This window comes from Brienomyrus brachyistius, chromosome 6 (genome assembly GCF_023856365.1).
Source record: "Brienomyrus brachyistius isolate T26 chromosome 6, BBRACH_0.4, whole genome shotgun sequence".
Classification (NCBI taxonomy): Eukaryota; Metazoa; Chordata; class Actinopteri; order Osteoglossiformes; family Mormyridae; genus Brienomyrus; species Brienomyrus brachyistius.
The window spans coordinates 31,046,161-31,067,239 of record NC_064538.1 but is presented as its reverse complement, the minus strand read 5'-3'; the positions used below and the strand labels follow the sequence as shown (position 1 = coordinate 31,067,239).

Sequence of the window (21,079 nt, the reverse complement as noted above, 5' to 3'; positions counted from 1 at the left end):
TAACCCTTATTCGTATCTTGGTGTTACCCAGTGTGGACTGAATTGTGAAAGTGGAAAGGAGAGAGATGTCTTGTTGAATTAGGGGATGAGAATTCTTCCAAATGAAAACCATGCAGGCTGAAATTACAATCTGGTTTATTAGGTATATACAGAGATATGTACACAGTACAGTATGTAGGTTTGCAAGGAGCTCTCCAGCAGCAGTGAAGCATGCGGACAGAACCGTTAAGTGGATGGGCTTTGAAGCTGGGAATCCCCACATAAAGATCTACCTACGAAACATTTGCTTTACAGCCGCTAGTGTTTTTTTTTTTCTCTCAACCTCAACAGAATTCCAGAGAAAATCAATCTAAACTGCTTCAAAATATATAGTTACCTAAGGGACAGTGTGACAACAGAGGCTGTCACGCTAAGTGTGGTATGAACAGGATTTTCAGGGTGCTCGGCATGCATCATCTCATCTTTTTCGGTCCTTAGTCTCCAGGCTGAACGTAGAAGTGTCCTTAAGACTACAGGATTCTGAAGACATTGCTCAACTAAGCTATAAAGGTCAATACGATATCCATCTTGTCCATAGTTCCATGCAGTTAACCATGTGAGAGGAGATATACTTAAAAGACAGCACAATTTCTCATTCAGATTTCAGGTCAGGTTACTATCAGTGATGGAAAAAAAGACCTGGCAGGACTTCAGACGTGGGCAATCACACAGAGCTCAGAGCCTGTGCTGGAAAGACATGATGCTTAGCTACATCCTGCGGAGCATTGTATCTCTGGCTCCTTAATTGTGTCTGGAGCCTTCTCATTCCATCTGGCCGTTCATCTGCCTGGTCCTTCACTGCACAGCTGTGGGATGCACTACCACCTGCCAAACTGAGCAGGAATTGACACATCAGGATCACATGTGGAGGGGGGGGGGGGTCTTAATCCAACAGCAATTCTGGTCCACCTGCTGCACTGAGCTCTTAAATACAACAAACCGCACATACAAACTCACAGTTTTGTACGAATAGCCCCTGTAAAGCCTCAATACAATACAGGAAGTAATGCTGGGGACATTTACCAGCAAGCCCTTCTGACTTGAACACCTCGGCAGCCCACAGAAGACACCGTCGTATGAGTCAGACACAGCCAGGACTTTATTCTAAAGAGCTCTGCACCAGACACATGCAAGGTCAGTAATTAGATGAACCATAATTGGGACTGATAACCAATATCCTGTGTACAAAACGCACAAGTGGATAAATTCCAAGTAAAGTAAAATATTTTCCAGTGAAGGTTATTTTGGACACAAGGAAAAATATGAATCATTTCATCACAAGACTAAAAGCAGGCATGACAGGGGAAAAAATACAACATGGATATATTATGGACTAGCAAACTGCAGTAAAAATATTCTCTTGATATAACTCCATTCTGCAACTGGTTTCAGAGGCGTGGCGATTCTGAGGCTTGCTGGTCGCGTGTGTCAGTAGTGTTGCGACTAGTTGTCAGTTTGGAGTCTGAGGATCTCTAAAATCATGTCCCTCCTACCCCACACACCCAAATCATTAACAAAAAGAGGGACATCATAACAGCACATGGACTGAATGGAGCAAACAGCCTCGTTAAGTTCAGTCTCAGTCATTCAGCAAAGTAACCAATTGGGCATGAGCCGTAATCAACAGTCTTGCCTGCAACAACCATCAGAAGATGTACGGAGACCCTATAGCCTGGCTCAAGAGAATAAAGAAAACTCAACCAAAACCTTTGTATCGATGCTAGTGAGCCGTTCTACCTTAACTGGGGGGAGGGGGGTATATTTATTTTCACATCCAGGCAACATTAACTCCATCCGGACATACTTCTGCTGGTGTGATTGAAAGGGTCACACAAGCTTTCTGCTGTATTCAGGACAGGAGGCCACGCCCACCCTGATACCAACCCTAACGGAGGGGTTACATCTCAGTTATTTTAGCCAGTAAATTAGCTGTTTAATGTTCTCAATGGAGAAAAATGCTGTTCTGATCATATAAAGTGGGATTGGCTTTATGACCCGGTAATTCAGTTCGTAACCATACCGGCAGCAAAGGTCACACCGGGCTTTACATAAGAACAAAAAGTGCTGTGAGTTTCCACACTGTGAAAAGCTGTGGATCTGTAGCACATACGTAACGGTCCAGGAGAACGCTCAGAGGACAATCCTAGCATGATCCTGGTCAATGAGGGTCACTGAAGATCAACGTATCCACTGACGGTTTATTCCAGATTCCATACTGACACTGAAAAATGATAATAATAATAATAATAATAATAATCAATATGTCCATTTATTATTTCTTACAAGAGACATCCAAACCAAATGGAATAGCTGCCGGAAAGTCACACAGGACCATTGCTGGAGACGGTTCCACGGAAAGCAGCGGTACATTGGGGGGGGGGGGGGGGAGAGCTGGCTAGGGACCCAAGAGAAGGTCAAATGATCATTTCCCATAAATCCAGGGCAGAGAAACACAAGTTACGCAAGATGACTTCAATGATCCAATGTATATATTATTATTATATACAGATATCAATGTGTGTGTGTGTGTGTGTGTGTGTATACATGCACTTATGTATATGCATGTGTCCTTCATAGTGTTGTCCAAGCTGCGGCCTTCTGCCCCGCAGATTAAGATTAAGAGCCAAATCCGGACCAAAACCGGACAGAAAGCCAGATGGACAAGGCAGTCTTTTTCACTGAGGTGGGAGGGAGGATAACCAGTGAAGAGACAGAGAAAGGGATGAATTTTCATTCGCGGTACCCGAAGAAAGTGTTTCCGAGGGCAACAGACTGAAGGTAGAGGGCAGGTCAACATAACAGGGAGTCAGGAAGGGCCCGTCGGTCCCAAAGCCTCTGCCTCAGTCTCACGCCTATTTACAACATTGCTAGTAGTATTGTGCCCCCCACCCACCCTAGCGCACACCTCTGCGTACAGGGCAGCCTGCTCTTTGTCAAAAATTATTGTTTTGGTTCAACATCTCTCCTCAACAAGATGTTGATTTAATTAAAAAAAAGCAACTGTACCCCCCCTCCCTCTTCATGCCCTCACAGCTGCAGGTAATCACAGCCCTACTCATAAAAGGGTATCACTGGGCAGAGGTGGGGGATGGGTGGCAGGGTGGTCCTGGATGATTGGCGGGCAGTAGGGGCAGCGGGACGTGAGAGGCATCATGTCTCGGGAAGCTGGCTGATGTCACTCAGGTTGGTGTCATTGAGGATGCCGCGGATCCGCTCCAAGGTGTCAGCTTGCCGGATGCGTTCCAGCTGGACCTGGATTGGGGATGTGTGGTTAGGTGGGTGCCATGCCGATTGGTCCCATCAGCAAAGGGCATGACCTCGGGACCTGGCTGGCAAAACAAGATCTTCACTAAATGAGGGGCAGCTAACGTAACCCGGGCAGGCAGCAGTGTACAGATGGGGTGTCTTACCTGGAGGGTCTGCGAGAGCTTGACGAAATCCCTCTGTACCTGCTCACTGACATCCAGCTCTGTCTGCAGCCGCTGGGCCTTGTCCTTCTCGTCGAACACCTGGCTCTCCAGGGCCGTCTAACAGCAGAGGAAAAGCGGATGAAGCAAAGTGTTGGACAGGTCGCATTCATGAACAGTATGAGGGGAAGAGGCTGGTGCCCAGGTGAAGGAACACCTGTCAGCTCCCTCTTGGCCAGACTACCTGAGAGCACTAAGTCAAAGGTTTGGACACACCTACCCACAAAACAGTTTATCTGTACTATTCTCTGCATTTTAGAATAAGGACATCAAAACAATAAAACATACGGAAATATGCATTGACCAAAAAATATTCTTTAAAAAAAATTAATAATTTGGGGGGGAGGGGGCAGCTCTGTGGGTTGGGACTCAGGAAGTTGCCAGTTGAAATCCTTTGGTTGGGTGAGTGATCCCATCATTGGGCCCTTGAGCAAGATCCTATACCTCCGTTGCTCTACTGACTGGCTGACCCATGCCAGGTGGCCTCCTGGGATGCTTTTATAACCATCCTGAAGGAGGTCCCACGTATATGATGAGCACTCATTGGCCACTTCACCTTTAGTTCCTAGTCAAACTTCTTCAAAACCATTTCTACTGTCTTAAGCTCAGGTGGCCAGGTCATGTGGTACATCAGGATCACTCTCCTTTGTAGGCGACTTGTCATATCCAAACCTTTAACTAGTACTGTATCTCCTAGAACCACACCTTGACCTACCCAGTAGCAGCACCCATGATGCTGAATTCCACAAGTGCATCTTACAGTGTCCTCTTAATTGACATACTATAACTCTTGAAGCCCAGTGGGAGGAAAACCCTGAAGGCACCAGCAGAGTCCTATGGATGCCCTATGATCGGGACGTATTCCTGGCTACCTTACCTTGCTACTGAGGGCCTCCTTCAGTTGCCCCTCCAGGCTGCTCTTCAGACCCTGGATACCATCCAGGGCCTGACTCTTCTCCTCCAGAGTGCGCTCCAGCTAGAAGAGTGAAACATCGGGCTAACCAACTAGCTTACAAGACCTCACAAAGCAAGATCAAGGATTTCAGTCAATATTACTGCTGTTGTTACTCATAATGCTACCTGCCTGCTCTAGTAACCTGTCTATGATACTTCTGAGATGGCCAGACATCCAGTAACCCACAAGCATGTGAAAACTCACAAAGCAAAACCAAGGATTTCAATCAACATGAGAATGGAGAACTTGTACGATCAACGTTCATTAGGAGTCTGTATTGATTATACATAATACTATCTGCTCTCTGTGAAAGCCTACCTATATTTCTGACACATCCATCACTCACTTGGTAGCTACTGGATGTTATATTTGAGTACTGGAGCTCAAAAGAGGTGACAAAACAGCTATTTTATAGAGTATGATGCCAGCACCATGTATTCTCAGATGGTTCACTGCCGGTTGCACCCACCTGCTCTTTCTCCACCTTCACTCGCTCCAGCTCAGTCTTTAAACTGGAGAACGATGCTACAGACCAGAAACAGATGTAAACGAAACAGCCATTTGCAACCTACTGCAGCACAATGAATGATAAGACCAGGCATGCATGGAACACAAAGCTAGAACATGATAGTGATGTTATTTGCAGGAAGTCATTCATGCATTAGTGATGGTTCATGTGTCCTGCTTTGCCAGAAGTCATCAGGGTGTCAGTGAGGCTTCAGCTAACTGCAGCTAACTTACAAATCAAATCACACATACTTAAACTACCTCTATAGTCATGGGGCTGCAAATGTGTCTTTGTTTTGAAATATGGTAATCATGGAAGTTGCCACAATATCAAAGTGTCTCTGTTACAGGTGTCACTAGACATAGCGGAATGCTAAAGTTGGGGCCTGTGCTAAGGTGCTGAAAGCAGGATTCCAGACAATTCTGACTCCAGAGATAGGGGCACGATCGTTTGAGCAGCTAACCCTGGCTGCATTTTAGCAGTAATAGTTCAGAGGAGTGATATGTTATAACGGACTTGAAAGAGGAGTAAGTGGGACAAACAGCATCAACAGCCCCACATGCACAAAATCCTTCCCAATCCCCCTATCCATGCCCTAACCTCAACCTCAAGCCCTAATCTCAACCCCAACCCCAACCACCTCCATAGCATTCAGAGAAGCTCTCCATTGCCCAACAGATTAGGTTTGGGTAACATTTCGAAGAAAACATCCAGATCACCAAAGTTACAAAAAGAGCCCTATCAATAACAAAAACCTGTGTGACTGAGCCACTCATGCTGCAGAAGGCGACTAAAATCTCGACAGACAGACAGAGGCACAGACAGATAAAGGCAGAGGAAACCAATCAGACAGTGAGCATCATACCTTCCAAGATGTCTGAACAATAGGCACCAGACGGAAGGAAGGGGGAGAGAGAGACAGCTTTTAGAAGGTACAAGTCAAAAACACCAAAAGAACTTCATATGCGGAGTCGGTCCTTCTAGTGTGGGATCAATGAGTCACAAAGAAGCAGAGAAAGCATCAGAAGAGACATCAAACCCAGGTAAAACCCAATGGGTAGCCAATGGAGGTCATCCCACGCTATTGCTGGCGTGGAACCAGAGTCGGCCTTACCGATCTCCTCCTTATAGCCCTCAATCTCCAGCTGCAGTGTGTCCTCCAGGTTGTCCTTGAGACACTGCTCGGCCTGAATCTGCTCCTTCAGAAACAAGATCTCAGCCTTGAGCTTCTCCTCCAGGTGGTCAGCAGCAGTGCGCGCAGCCACAATGTCCTCCCTGTAGCTCAGCACCAAGGCCTGCAGCTCCTGGCAAGAAGCAAAGCTGTTGATCAGGCTATCGTGCCTGGTGGGATGGAGCAACCCGAGTGCAGTGCTCTTGGCAGGGTCTTCCTCGTGTGTTTAGGGATAGTGGAGCAATCTGCGAATGCTGATGTCGTTAAACATGAAAGAATATAGGGGCCTACAGATTACAGCAGAGGGTAGGACCACAGAGTTTCTTCAGAAGCTCACAGAAAATAAGCAGGGAACAGTGGCAAAGTGTTTATCCTGAAGTCAGAAAGATACACCTTCTAAAGTTAAGATTAACAATGCAATGGGACTTCACTGATCCCTGTTGGAGGGAAAGGTCCAGTAGCACAAAAAGACATACAACAAAGGATAATGTAACTAACAACAGACAAAGCGGTGAGGAAAGAAACAAAGTTATAAATTTTAATCTAAAGAGTCATCCATTAAAAAAAATTCAAACAGAAACGAAGTCATCAACATTGTTTTTGAAGGATGGACAGATGGATGGATGGATGAATGGATGGACAGAAGGATGGACGGATGGATGGATGGAAGGATGATGGATGGAGGGATGGATGGATGAGGAGCGGATGGACAGAGGGACATACCTGCACCGAAGTGGGCAGCTGAAAGTCCTCCTGCTGCTGCAGCGAGAGGTGCATGCGATGTTTTCCCTGCAGACTCTCATTGTCACGCTGCAGCCGGCTGAGCTCATCCGCGACCTGCTCCCTGGACTGCATGAGCACAGCCTGTGGGGTTCGGGGTGGGTGGGGTGCATGGCCTTCCTCAATCAGGGGAAATGCTACTACACTCAATCACATTACCATCATCCGGAGCAACTTCTTTATGTCCGAGTAGCTGAGGGTGCATCGAGGCACAGACAGAAGGGAAGGATTTCCCCTGGGGATGTTTAACACTGTGGACCCCACCCCCACCACACGGCAAACAAATGTTTAGCAGCCCACGCTAACCATCTGCTCCTGGGTGCTCCTCTTGGCTTGGCTAAAGGCCTGCTGTAACGTCACCAGCAGGGTCTCTGTCTCCTGGACCTTCTGCATCAGTGTGGAGACCTGGACGACGATGCCAGGTGTCAGCGAGTCAGCATGGCAAGATTAGCAGAGTTATACAATCAGGAGCGGGCAAAGAGTGCGGCAGAACTGGCCTTGGTGGCGGTCTCCTCGCTGCTTTGCTTCAGCGAGTCCTGCAGCTCCTGCTTCTCGGCCATCGTCCTCTCCAGCTGGTCGTTGGCCTGCCGCAGCATTGCCTGGAGCTTTTTCACCTGGAGAGATGCAGACAGGAGCCTTTATTTAGGCAAAAGAGGGCAACACAAGCCTACAGAATGGAGCAGCAAGCAGGACGAGGCCTTAACCACGTCAAACCCAACTAGGGCTGCAAGATATCACATTGTGATGTCCTCGCGATTGTATGGTGCATGCACAATAATCACCAGGGCTTCAGATGATGGGCAAAACATTTGTTCAGACGCCGGATTTTCGGTACTATACAGACATTTACTTATGCCCACAATTTGGTAAGCAGATTAGTAGTACAGCTAAAATATTAATGAGATGTGTATTTTCACATCTCTGTAAATTCAGAGTATCCTCATATTTATTAAATTTGGTTAGTGGAACGCCACATACTACTGTTTTGGTATGTCATGGCAGTCATAAGCACTGAAGTGGTGGTGAAGAAAGTAACAGCTCAGCAGCCATAACATCTTCTGAAAGAGGAAAAATTGTGGATAAACAAGGTAAAAAAGATGGTGCTGTGGCAGTACTTTTTGGACTTTAAAGTGTCATACCTTTATTAAACATAATAAGGCATACTACTGATCTGCATACCAAATTGTGGACGCAAGTAAACGTCCATGTAATACTGAAAAGCCGGCATCCAGCCAAATGTTTCGCCTGTCATCTGAAGCCCTGGTGATTATTGTGCAAGCTCCATATAATCGCGAGTACATTGTGAGGTGATATCGTGCAGCCCTAAACCTAACACTAACCATAATCACCTCAAATGCAGCACTAACCCTAACCACCTCAAACACAACCCTAACCACCTCAAACGCAAGCCTACAACCCTGCTCTTATCAGTTCAAACTCGGAGGCTGATAGCTCAGTTTCTCTCCACAAAGACAGAGATACAAAGACAGATATAGAGATACAAAGACAGATATAGAGAACATCCTCTTTTGCACCTTCAATTTACACACTTTCAGTTACGATGCATCTCCTTAACCTTTCTGGTATAGTGCTATGTAAAAGTCTTAGGGAGTTAAAGGCAATTATTTTAAATTGTGTTTATGTTGGTGTATAACTATGATTTTATGTAAAAATGCATCCACTTTTCCATTTCTAAACCTTTAAGTCACCCCAGAATTTGTAGTTACCATCCAATACAGTACATACATTCCTGGGAGAAAACTGCTAATGTCATGCAGTTTGGGTTTGACCCATCTCTTGCCCAGGAGTGTATTCATTAACCCCTAGCACACCTTGGAAGGCTAATCAATGCCCCCTGAGTTCATACACGGATCTGGGGGGTGGCAAACGGTGAAGACTGACACCTGGCAACCCCATTGCCCCCCCCCCCCTTTATATTTGCATTTTGGTAAAATCACACTGATTAAAAAAAGTTCCTTTTATTTTGATTTGATTTTTATTAAAAGCAAATATATACTTACAGCACAGACAAATAACTTTAAACAATTTCCTTTGGCTGCTTAAGACATCCGCATAGTACTGCATGCGAAAGACCTGTCACTTATTTGTTATACACCACATGGGCTCTGGAGACTATAAACACAACAAAATAGTTGTCTTATTAGGTTCTTGTTTTGTTCGGAAGATGGCGTGTAGTTCTTGCTCCTATGCCGCTTACATATGTGCCTGGGCATTGAACGGAAGCTCAGCCTAGCTGCACTTTAGTCAACTTCACTACAACATGTATGTTTGAAATATGCTATTTGCCTCACTTATATATCACTTTGGACAAAAGTGCTGCTAAATAAAATAAATAAAAAATGAATAAATGTAAAACCTTTATTTTCTAGTTACACTGTTAACTTAAATTAGTCATAAAGCTACAGCATAAAGGAAAGAGCTCAACCAGACAGGACCCAAGCTGATCCTGTCCCGGGCTTGCGGGCCTGGACTGACCTGATCCCGTGTGTCTGCCTCCTGGCCTTGAATGACCTGCAGCTGCTTCTCGTAATTGGAGCACATGTCACAGCGTCGGCCCAACTTCCTGCCAGCATTCTTCACCTTAAGACGAGAGGAGATGAAAACGGAGGGAACGTGTTTACAGGGTCGCTTGTGCAAGAAACGGGGCACCGCCTGCAAGGACAACAGGAACTACTCTGGCTGTATTACCACCCAAGGCCCCTGCCCCCGATTAAGAAATAAACATAACCACCTATTTCATCTTCTCAATTACGAGGTCAGTAAAACCACGTCTTAAGAATATGTCCAAATATACAAATAACTTAGGAAACATTAAGACTTCATACTTCAAACATTAAACTTCATAAAAGGACTTCCCAGGCACCGTCTACATCATGAGTATGTAACTAGGCCTCACCTCTGAAAGGCCAGCAGTGTACTTAATGATGCAGGTTCTTCAGGACCGTAAGCATGAACACTCTGCTGCAACATTATGCTACTCATCAGGACGTAACTGCAAACTCTTCGTGTTAGGTGTGAGCTAGCAGTGGGAGCGTGTAATTATGGAAACATAACTATGACAAAAGGAGCTCTATTTCACCACTACTTTTCAGCTCTTTGGAACTAATAATAGAGGCACTCTGTTTTGGTTTAACAGGATGTTTTGCATAGTGGGTGCGATCGTATCTGCTTGGCAAATATGCGTGACGAGTGAGAGTAACTATCTAGAGAAAGAAGTGTTTGCAGATCAAGAGTTAGCGGGAATTAAGACCTGTAGAGCTCGCAGAAGAGACCAGACTCCCTAGCCATCACAATGTCACTGACATCTGCGATCATGCACAAAGCTAAGGATCCACTCAGAATGACACACTCAAAGAGTAAAATTGCTCAGCTTAATTTAAAAGTCTTTCATACAACAGATGACTTCCCAGAATTAATTACCAAGATGATGGACAGATGCAATATACAACATTAACAAAATCACAACACGACATGATACATTTATAGTTGTAAATCACATAACTAAAGAGGACTACAACATAAACATCACTGGTTTTATTGTAATCTAAATTAGATGGAGCATGAAGACTATCAATGGGGGGGAGCCAGCACTGTGAGGATCATCAATATATGAGTATCCATGTGTGAATGATCCCTTATCGTCAAGGTCTGCGTCTTACTTGAGCTGCGCCAAAAGGAAAACACATGCAAATATTCCCTGACACATCAGCTGAAAACAAATTTACAAAGCAGCACCTCAAGATGACTCTTCAGCCTATGAAATTCAACCCCCAAGACACGGTCGGGGTCGCATGCGCGACAGGCGCTGACCTCCTGCTGCAGCAGGTTCCACTCGGACTCGCTGACCAGCCGGTACCCTGCGGGGGTCAGGTACGACGTATCGGGGGCCTGCGAGATGCTGGACAGCAGTGAGGCTGTCTCCTCTTGCTCCGGCGTCATAGCCTTGATGGCCTTCTCCTGGTCCTTGGTGAGCAAGAAGTGACCCGCCGGCAAGTGAATAGAGCCCAGGGACCCGGCGTCCAAGCCCTCGGGCCCTGTGCACTCTGCCCCCACCAGTGGCCCGAAGTCCGACTCATCCAGGTGGCTGGCCGACTTGGCCTTGTGGTTGTAGCCCAGGCTTCGGCTTGAAAGGGCACCCCCCGCCGAGCCCAGGCTGTCTGTGGACTGAACTCTGCGCAGGCCGTCACGGTAGACGTCTGGACCCTCTGTGGAACCGGCCAAGTCCGCGTCCAGCGAGTGGATGGAGCTGTGGATGCTGTGGTTGGTAAAGGCCTGTGTGGAAGGGGCAGGGCGGGGCCGGGGAGGGTAGGCAGTTCATGGAGTGGAGCATGGGCAGGTGGGCGGAACATGGGGCAGGTGGGCGGAACATGGGGCAGGTGGGCGGAACATGGGGCAGGGATTGCCCTGTTTATTACCATCATGCCCTTTCTTAACAGACACGCAATTGCCTATCATGATGTGGAAGGGAATAGCATTATTTTGCTTCACCCACATATTTGATGCCCTGTGCCATGCCATAGATTGGTATACTGTCCATGGTGTTGCCTGCTTTGTGCCCTGTGATGGACTGGCATCCTGTCCAGGGTATGCCCTACTTTGTGCCCTCTGATGGACTGGCATCCCATCCAGGGTGTCCCCTACTTTGTGCCCTCTGACAGACTGGCATCGCATCCAGCGTGTCCCCTGTGCCCTATGATGCACTGGTGTCCCATCCAGGGTGTCCCCTGCCTTCTGCCCCATGTCACATCCAAACGCCTCGTGAACATGACCGTGGACTAACAGCTCTCCGGCTACGGTGTCTGTCTGCCATACCGCTGTGACACTATTTTTGTAAGCCTGGTTATCGCAGATGCCATAAACTCAGCTGGCTGTAACCCAAGAGCCCTTGCAAATGCGTTTAAACACCCACACACTCTGCAACCTGTAACAGGCGAGTGGAGAGGGACCGCACCTCATCTGTGGGCAGCCCATGCAGTGAGTCCTCCCCAGGGTCTGTGCATTCCTCCTCCTCCTTCAGCTCTTTGGCCTGGCTGAGGCGCTGTTTCTCATCCTCCTCCTGCATTCAAACAAAGAAAAGCTTTTCATACAGAGAGCACAAGAAGCCAAGCCCACCAGACTTATTGCGATGGGAGGACCCCAACCGCTCACTGCGCCGCTTCAGGATGCGCTTTTCTTGCAAATGGCCATTATGACGTTCTGAGGATTCCTGCCACAAGGTTACGCCTGGTGAGCAGCGGAACATTAAAACGCATTTATCTGTTAAACTGCCCCAGTCCCCGTGAGAGAAACATGGATTAGTGGATTATTAATTAACACATCAGGGTCACTTTCCCTTTGAAGATTTAATACTAATTAAAGACTAATCTACACATTCAACCATAAACTGTGTGGCTCTGCAGGTTAGGACTGTCGGAGAGTCAATGGTTCATCCCAGTGTCGGCAGAGTAATATCAGGATTAGGCCAGATCACAGCCTGCCGGACAGTGATTGGACAGCATATCAAAATGTGGTGGAAGACATGCAGCAGAAACCAGCAACAAAACATCAACACTAGAGAGAGTGGTGACTTGATGCTCAATAGGGTGACAGGCTGGCAGATGCAACCCAAGAAGCACCAGGAGAGCGTGAGGAAGGACACCACCTGGAAAAGCTGAGCCGAGGCATGCGGGCAGGTGACGCTCACCTGGTCCCTCCTCTTCATCTCTTCGACCTGCCGTAGCTGCTCAGAGGATAGCACGCTCTCGATCCTCTGCATGTCTCTCATGAGCAGCCTCTGAGACTCCAGGAACTGGTCATTGGCTCGCTGCCACGTGTGCTTCAGCTGGTTGTGCTGTTGCCTCTCCAGCTCCAGCAGGTGGCACACTGTGAGGTTTAAGCTCAAAGTGGTAAGAATAGGATGAGAAGATCGCAGCCTGAGCTGCTCCACAGAAAGCAATAATTCCTGTCACCTTCGTGCAGCTCCTTGCGCAACTTCTCGGCATCTTCCTGGAGCACAGCCTTCTGGGTATTGAGGACTGCCACATACATCTCTAGGTCCGTACGGCAGGACTTCTCTGCCTCAAGCACATGATTGAGCTCTGTCACCTGGAACCCACGGCCACATGACCATTATGACCCGACATGAAATCACCAGCAGTCCAACACAGACCTCAGCACACCTGCCTACCTTAGAGGCTTCCAGTTCCTTGACCCGCTCCTCCGCCTCCACCAGCTTGGCTTTCAGATCTGCTATTTCATGCTCCATCGGCATGACCACAGAGCGGAGCTTCTCCGCATCTTCCTGAGCCTGGGGAGACCCTTATGGTAAGCATGTTGTTCACAACCAACTCATTCATCAACAGTGCCCATAACACCCCAGTTGGCCTTCTCGTTGTGAGCGGAGGTCACCTTCTTCATCTCATTCTCCAGGTTCTCCTCCTCTTGGCCCTCTGACAGTCGCCGGCGCAGATCAGTCATCTCCCTCTCTACAGCCTCGCGGTACTGGTTCCATTGGGCACGCTCCTGCTCCAGCCTCTGGTGGAACTGGACCTCATACTCCCGCAGTGTGTCTGAAACAGAGGGGGGTGTGGTCAGCTGAGGACTCACAGTTAATGATCTTCGAATATGGCTTTCAACTTCTCATTTGATGCCTCAGGCAGTATGATGTCTCAGGTGCCACGAGACTAATCTAACCTTGGTTTACCTTCCAGCCCAACCCAGACAAGCAGCATTTCAGGGACCACACAACCATTACCTTTCATGATGGCCTGTAGTGAGGCCACCTCCTCCTGCCACTGCCTCTTCACCTGGTCTATGGCCTCCTGCTTAGTGCTCTCTGACACAGTGGCCACTGCCTTTATGTTCTCCATCTCTGCCTGGGCCTCCTTTAGCCGGGCCTTAACCTGGGACAGCTCGGCCTGCGCAGAGTCCAGGGAGGCACCCTGCCGCTTAAGTTCCTCTGGAAGAGGAGAGGAGGCCCACAAGAAACCCGAGGACAAACATCATACATCGGACCAGATTGGGGCATCCATCAGGTCAGAATTACGATACTGGCAAAGTTTAAAAAATATCTAAAGGACATCTAACAGATCAGCAGCAAATAGGGACACAGTCCGAGCCTAGAACCTAGGCAGGAAGGACATGGACTTTTACAGCTTCTTTCCATCCCCTTACCTTCTTTGGATAAGTAGAGCTCCTTGAACTTGGCGCGCTTTTGGTTGAACTCAGTCTCCAGCTGCTGCTTGCGCCTGGCGTACTCGGCACGCTCCTGCTCGAGGGCGGCAGCACGCTGCTGCAGGCCGCCTGCCAGACAAGAGCAAAGCTGTGGCGTGAGACCTACTCACACACCCCGTGCCCTGCCCCTGTGCTCCGCCCCCAAGCCAATCATCACCATGACCAGGCAACAAAAGACAACCTTTGTCGCATTCCCCCAGGCTTGTATCTACAGGCAAATCTGCAGAAGAAAAATTTCTTGAATAATGAATGGAAACAAGAACAGAGTGATTGTAGGGAGTAGGGCTTCCATAGTTATCTACGGAAAGGTTAATTGTTGCACCAGTCAACAAATAACACAAATAATGTACATAAAACTCAATGATTTATGATGCTGAGTGTTGAATGTTCTTCTTAGTGTCAGTGAGGTTCCTCAGGCTTTCAGCCTGTTTCCCATAGCCAATGTTCCCACACAGTGTCACAGTGAGCACACATGCACACACAATATGGGTGTCAGAAATTCTCCTAAGCAGTCTTATGGGTCTCTGATGAAAACCAACGTGAAAATGGGGAGAACATGCAAAATGTGAATTACAGAGCCTGTGGCAGGATGCCATACCCATGGAGGTGCAAGGCTACAGTGTTGCCAGTTGAGTCACTGTGACACCCTTTTTCAGTTTCTATAGAGTTCAAACATTCTGAACTTCATACGAAAACTTTATTAGCGCTTTTGTTACATCCACAATGGATCTGAAAATGTAAGTGTAACTTGCTTTACTGAATATGAACTGTAAAACAAACAACCAGCATTTCAACCGAACAATCAACAGCACCACCAAGCAAACAACTAGCACACCTCCAAACAACCAGCAGCAGCACCAAACAAACAACCAACAGGAGCACCAACCAATCAATCAGCAGCAGCACCAAACAAAAAACCGGCAGCCCTCTTTGTGAATCACAGTTTATACAACCAGGATATAGGGCAGTTCTTTACGGCAAAAACAGCTAGATCCACAAGAAACTCTTCCACAGTACTGACAGCTATAATTACTTTTCTCTCTTGACAGAAATGCACAGATTTTGTGAGGGCTTTACTCCTCACAGCAGAACTGTGGTGTATTCTCCAATGGAAATATGGATGGATATTTTCAATGTCACAGTCATCAGCTCCAATGTACCTCAGAAATTCTACAGACTGGTGCCTTGCCGGGCAGAGGTGTTGTCTGACAATCTAATCTGGACCCTGCCCCATACCTGTGGGGTTTGGATGTTCTCTCTGTCACAGATTTCCTCCAATAATCCAAAAACATTGAGTTAGTTCCGGCTCCGTGGCCAGTACATTAGGTACACCTAGCTAAAAACCAAGTAGGACCAACATTTATTTCCAGAACAATTTCAGAGTTTGTTGAATTACGTGTTCAGAATAGCCTTCCTGCAAAGTAGTATTGAGCAGTTATCTTAGTACCTGTGGCCTTCAGGTTAGCGAGTTTGGCTGTTCTCTGACCTCTCATTAATCAGGTATTTTCAGCAGCAAAAATGCTATTCATTGGATTTTAGTTTACTGCAGCATTCTCTGTAAAAACTGTGTACTCTGCCTGAAAACCCCAGGAGGGTGGCTGTTTATGAGCAATCCATACCGTGTCCAAGCCTGCTTGACCTCCATAGTCTAGTTCATTTGACTAATGTGATTGCTCCAAACCGTGCCTGGGCAGTACGCTGAAACGCTTTTAGCGTGTTCGCTAACCGTGCCCAAGCATGGAACGCAGATGTGATGTCAATGATGTGACTGGCACACACATGCACACGTGTACACTATGCTTGAACTGGACCCAGAAGGAATGGATCAGGTATGCAGTATGTTAAATGTATGCCGCTACCCGATCCAAACATTGCAGCAAAGGGATCACTTTGGTCTACAGCAGAGGTACAGTGTTTGCTGGAAATTTCGGCTGACAAGATTATCCAGCAACAACTGGATGTAGTACACAAAAACTCTGAGGTATTTGGTAGAACACAGGGCTATCTTCTCATGCAAGACATTTAAATGAAAATCACTGCTTTGCATGCTCAATAAACAAGTGTGTCATCGTGACCTAATGGTTAGGGACACGTGCTCGTAATTGAGAGGTTGCTGGTTTGAAACCCCGACCAGTGAAGTACCCTGACACTCTGCTCCCCGGGGCAATAAATAATAGCTACCAACCCCTATGTCACTGTCATATACAGGGTAAATGCAGAGGGCATATTTCATTGTCGTACACTGTTTGCTATGGTGTGTCAAAGGCTATGTTCATACTACCAGCCACATCGTTCAATTCCGATTTTTTGCTCAGATCGGATTTGTCTATCTTGACAGTTCACATTCATAACTACAAGTATCTGATGGTAATGTGAATGCATCGGTCCTCTGAAACGTCACGCATGCACACATTGATACGTTTTTACATGGGTCAACTGCGTCACCAACAACAAAAAACGTCATATCTGTGGGACGATTCATGGCATTAAAAATGGAGGCGTTAGTAGCTCATGCGTGTATCACACTTTGCTCAAGAGAACGACCAACAGTGAATCAGCTGTACATGAGCAGGTCGAAAAGGAGAAAAAAGTCAGACGGCCAGCTTTTACTGTTTTCGCAGTTATTGCTGGAACTCCTGCACCAAGAGATGTGTGGGTACGAGCCTGCCGGTGCAGGCTGATGATGTCAGAGCATGCGTATAAGCAAAAAGCCACATGAATTACAATCTGAGCGTTCACTTTCAGGTCGCATGGCCGCGAATCGAATATGAATCCGATTTAGAACCACATATGAAAGTGACGCAAATCTGATTTGAAAAGATCATATTTGCGTGTCCACACAGCCCTGAAGAGATCAGATCTGTGTCACATTAAGGCAAAAAATCTGATTTGAGTCACTTCAGCATGGCAGTGTGAACATAGCCAAAATGACAATTAATCACTTAACTGACCATGCCTGTTATTTTTTAAGTGGGACACGAGAGCAGACCAGTGGGGGAGTGGGGAGTGGGACAGTTGTGCTGGGGAATGGCACAAAACAACCAGGCTAAGCACGAGTAAGTCCAGAGATGATGGAACCATCCTGCATGACACCAACAATCGCACCATGTTTAAAATCACTTTAATCAAGCATCCTGGTCAATCTAATAATTTGCAGCACAGTAAGAGAACCTTCTGAGCCCATCTGTGTGATTCTGCATGTATTCAGGGGCCACATGACTGACTGTTTGGAAGATCAGCCTATTTTTATTAATGAGCTGGACTGCTCAATAAACTGGCCACTGGGTGACATGGCCATCTCTAAGTTGTCCATAGTGTATGTTTGCGGATGTGGGTGTGTGCATGTGTGTGACCTGTGATGGACTGGCATCCCATCCAGGGTATCCCCTGCCCTTGGAGCACCCAGAGAAAACCCACACACTCCCACACACAGACAAATCGCAGCATTTCAATGTTTACAAGTTAACATAACCAGCTAGCAAAGTGCATGCAACATTAAAGTCACATAACAGGCCACTAACTTAACTAAATGTATTTAATGAATTTTTCCATGCTTAAGCGTTTGCGCTAATCACAGTAAAATGTTGGTTTGCAGAGAGTCAATTAATAAGCCAAAGCATAAATTCAATAATTGACTGACCACAGAAGAAAGCATAGGAATTATTCTGTATATACAGGAAACAGGTAATACATACTGACCTTTCAGAGACAAAGAGTTATATTATGAAAATAAACATGTCAATGAAACTTAATATAGCACAAAGAATGTTTTGTTGGGTAAACAAAAAGAAAAACTAGTAAAATGTTTCTCACAGTAAAAGTTAATAGCGTTTATGAATTTTAAAAATTATTTTGAAACAATGAAAGCACTTTTCAATACAGTCTTTTGACAGATGTGCTGCAGTCTATCACTCACCTGTAAATCTTCTGGTAATACTACTAGCACAAAACAACTAGCTCCTGTTTTTTAACCAAATGCAACATCTTAGCTGTCTGAAACCTATCAGAAAATTAGTTTATCAAACCCCACTGTAACTCAACTGAAAAGCTCTGCTTGACATTCCACAAAAGTGTGGTATTAAAATAGAGTTCCAAAAAAAGTCAGTTAATGATTCAGAATCTCCAGTTCAGCTCAGTGCACCTGAGACAGGCACCTGCATAATGGAAATTGTTTGTGCTGGGAAGCTAAGTAAACATTAAGCTGTAGACCAGCGAATGCAGCAGGAATCTGAAAGCTGGAATGCATGTGGAACTACACCAAATAAAAACGGCAGAAAGACATATGAGCATGCTCACTGTGAGAGGGGCTGCGTCTATTTACACCAAGATCACAAAACTCATCTGAGAAATGTGAGATTATACAGTGACTGTAAACTGGCACTTTCACCAGCCTGTTGCTTTACTGGAGAAGCCCGCTGTGACATTTCAGCCTGTAGGAGAGGCAGCACATCCTGGTGGTCCCTGACTTTAACCACATACATCACAGACATTCCAGATGAGCAGAGTGACTCCAATCAGGAGTGACAGCTAGACTTGTTTACTTATTAGTATTACTGGAGTAACCACCCATGGCTGACCAAGTGGAAGTTTTGGTTACCCTAACTATATGCCGGTTAATACACAGGCATTAGAAATATCTGTGATGACACTGATCAGGGACGACAACAATAGACTTGTTTACTTACTAGTATTACTGGAGTAACCAGCCGCGGTTGACCAGGTGGCTGTATCCCTATCCGAAACATGGTCGCCCCTACGTCCGTCTGTCTGTCTGTCTGTCATACTGCATAATGCCAGATCCGGGCAAACAAAGCACCAAAACACATTATTTAAATGATGCCCGTCCGGCAGTAAGGAAGCGAGATAAGCTCCACGGATACACGGTGATGACAGGCCGGCGGCGGCTCCCAAGACGACCGGCTACGGAATCGGGAGACGACTCATAACAATACCGAGGCTCCGGCGAACGGAGGTCCGGCAGCCGAGTCTAGCAAGGGGCGACAGATGCGTGATGGCAAAGCCATGCATTCCAAACCAAACGGCGAGTGCGGAGCGCCCCGATGGGAGCGAGCGAGTCCGAGGCTACGCAGGCCGCCGGGCCTTCACTCCAACGTCTCCCGAAAAGAAACGCTGCCCCCCGAAAGCAAACGGTTCATTACCGTCAGGCTGAGGCGACAGGGCGGATCCCGAGGCCTGCTCGGCCATGGCTCGCCGAGGGGGGGTGTTTCACAAACTGCCGGCTAGACGCGAGAAGGAGAGGAGAACCGCAGCAGACGAGAGGCAGACATCGGCGTCATTGAGGAAACAGTGCGGATTGCGCATGCGTTGGGGGTCGAGGCGCGCCGCCGACTGGCCAGCGTGCTGGAACGTGCGGTGAGGCTTGTGCTGCCTTTTGATCATATTAATTAGTTATCTTTTTAATAATATTTAAAATATCTTTTTTAGAATATGGAAATCCGTTTGGATACAACTGGAAAATGGCATAAATTGCACAGTCATATAGTGCAAACGCAATTCTTTCCACTTTATCTCTTAAAACGTAACGGACAGAGAATCCATTGGGGTTGGGGGTAGTATGTAGTTTTCCCCAGAGGTGTAGTCATGGGTATACGCAGGTATACAGCGTAAGCTCGCGGCACATAGTTTTTATGGTGGGGTTGCCAGCGAAAGTTAGGAACTCGGCGGTTATTGATTCAGCAGAGCGTTGGCAACTTTTCCGCACTATGCGCCTCATCACTAGGCGACCCCACGAACTTACTTTACGTAGTTCAGTTTGAGGTTCTGGTTTGGAGTAATACATTTAAAGTTGACTGTGGAATATTTAACAGGGAAGAAATTTCACCAACTGACTTCTTGACCTCCAGCCTGGTCAAGAAGGCCCATCAGCGCCTCTTCTTCTTGAGGACACTGAAAAAGAACCAACTGTCTGCTGACATACTGGGCAACTTCTACCGCTGTGCGATAGAAAGCATCCTGACCAACTGTATTTCAGCATGGTATGGGAATTGTACTGTAACTGACCGCAAGGCACTGCAGCGTGTGGTAAAAACCGCCCAACGAATCATAGGGACTCCAATTCCTGCCATTGAGGATGTCCACAAGAAGAGATGTCTACGCCGAGCACGCAACATCCTTAAGGACTCCTCTCATCCAGCCAACAAACTCTTCCAGCTCCTCCCCTCCAGAAGGCGCTACAGGAGCCTTCGGACTAAAACCAGCAGGTTCAGGAACAGCTTTTTCCCCACAGCGGTCACACTACTGAACTCAGTCCCCCGCTAAACACACAACACACCCGTACATTGCACATCTATGTATGTGTATATATATATATATATTATAGCACTCTTAGTATTACGGCACATACATAGTGAATCTGTATATCTGTATATTGTACATCTGTGTATATGTATATTATAGTACTTATAGTATCACAGCACATGCATAGGGCATCTGTATATCTGTATATTGTACATCTGTGTATATATATATTATGGTACCTATAGTATCTCAGCACATACATAGTGCATCTGTATATATCTGTATATTGTACATCTGTGTATATATATATTATAGTACCTATAGTATCACAGCACATACATAGCGCATCTGTATGTCTGTATATTGTACATCTGTGTATATATATATATTATAGTCTATTATATATATCTATATATCTATTCCCACCTTCACTGTGCTCTTAACTGTACATACTGCATTTAACTGTGCATACTGCATTTAACCATACATATCACATACTATATTTATTGCACTTGCTGCTCTTTGCACTTCTGATTAGATGCTAAACTGAATCTCGTTGCCCCTGTATTTATACATGTGTAATGACAATAAAGTTGAATCTAATCTAATCTAATCTAATCTATTGCAAAGGTGGCATCCTATGACAGTACCACACTTGGATCCACTAT

The 21,079-nt window shown here is 46.4% G+C and overlaps 2 protein-coding genes across 8 annotated transcripts; one reads left to right on the top strand and one right to left on the bottom strand.

Annotated features, from left to right (window-relative positions):
- Nucleotides 1-118: 118 nt before the first annotated feature.
- rabep1 (rabaptin, RAB GTPase binding effector protein 1) lies at nucleotides 119-19,452 on the bottom strand. Of its 7 annotated transcripts, XM_049017645.1 has the most exons (19): nucleotides 19,313-19,452; nucleotides 14,094-14,222; nucleotides 13,675-13,878; nucleotides 13,329-13,489; nucleotides 13,108-13,227; nucleotides 12,890-13,025; nucleotides 12,625-12,803; nucleotides 11,893-11,997; nucleotides 10,752-11,213; nucleotides 9,417-9,521; nucleotides 7,418-7,534; nucleotides 7,227-7,325; nucleotides 6,864-7,004; nucleotides 6,084-6,273; nucleotides 5,835-5,846; nucleotides 4,931-4,986; nucleotides 4,384-4,482; nucleotides 3,450-3,566; nucleotides 119-3,291 (listed from the first exon to the last, which is right to left on the bottom strand). In XM_049017645.1, exons 1-19 carry the CDS (start codon nucleotides 19,356-19,358, stop codon nucleotides 3,190-3,192), a joined length of 2,580 nt encoding a protein of 859 aa, XP_048873602.1. In that variant the 5' UTR covers nucleotides 19,359-19,452; the 3' UTR covers nucleotides 119-3,189. The 7 variants fall into 7 exon arrangements, 6 of the variants coding, with proteins under 6 accessions (XP_048873602.1, XP_048873600.1, XP_048873603.1 ...); XM_049017643.1 differs by lacking the exon at nucleotides 5,835-5,846 and having other exon boundaries at nucleotides 119-3,368; XM_049017646.1 differs by lacking the exon at nucleotides 5,835-5,846 and having other exon boundaries at nucleotides 14,094-14,190; nucleotides 19,299-19,358.
- On the top strand, nucleotides 19,357-21,019 carry LOC125745137 (uncharacterized). Its single transcript, XM_049017659.1, has 2 exons — nucleotides 19,357-19,526; nucleotides 19,982-21,019. The coding sequence occupies exons 1-2, from the start codon at nucleotides 19,357-19,359 to the stop codon at nucleotides 20,430-20,432; spliced, it is 621 nt and encodes a 206-aa protein (XP_048873616.1). The 3' UTR covers nucleotides 20,433-21,019.
- Nucleotides 21,020-21,079: the final 60 nt, after the last annotated feature.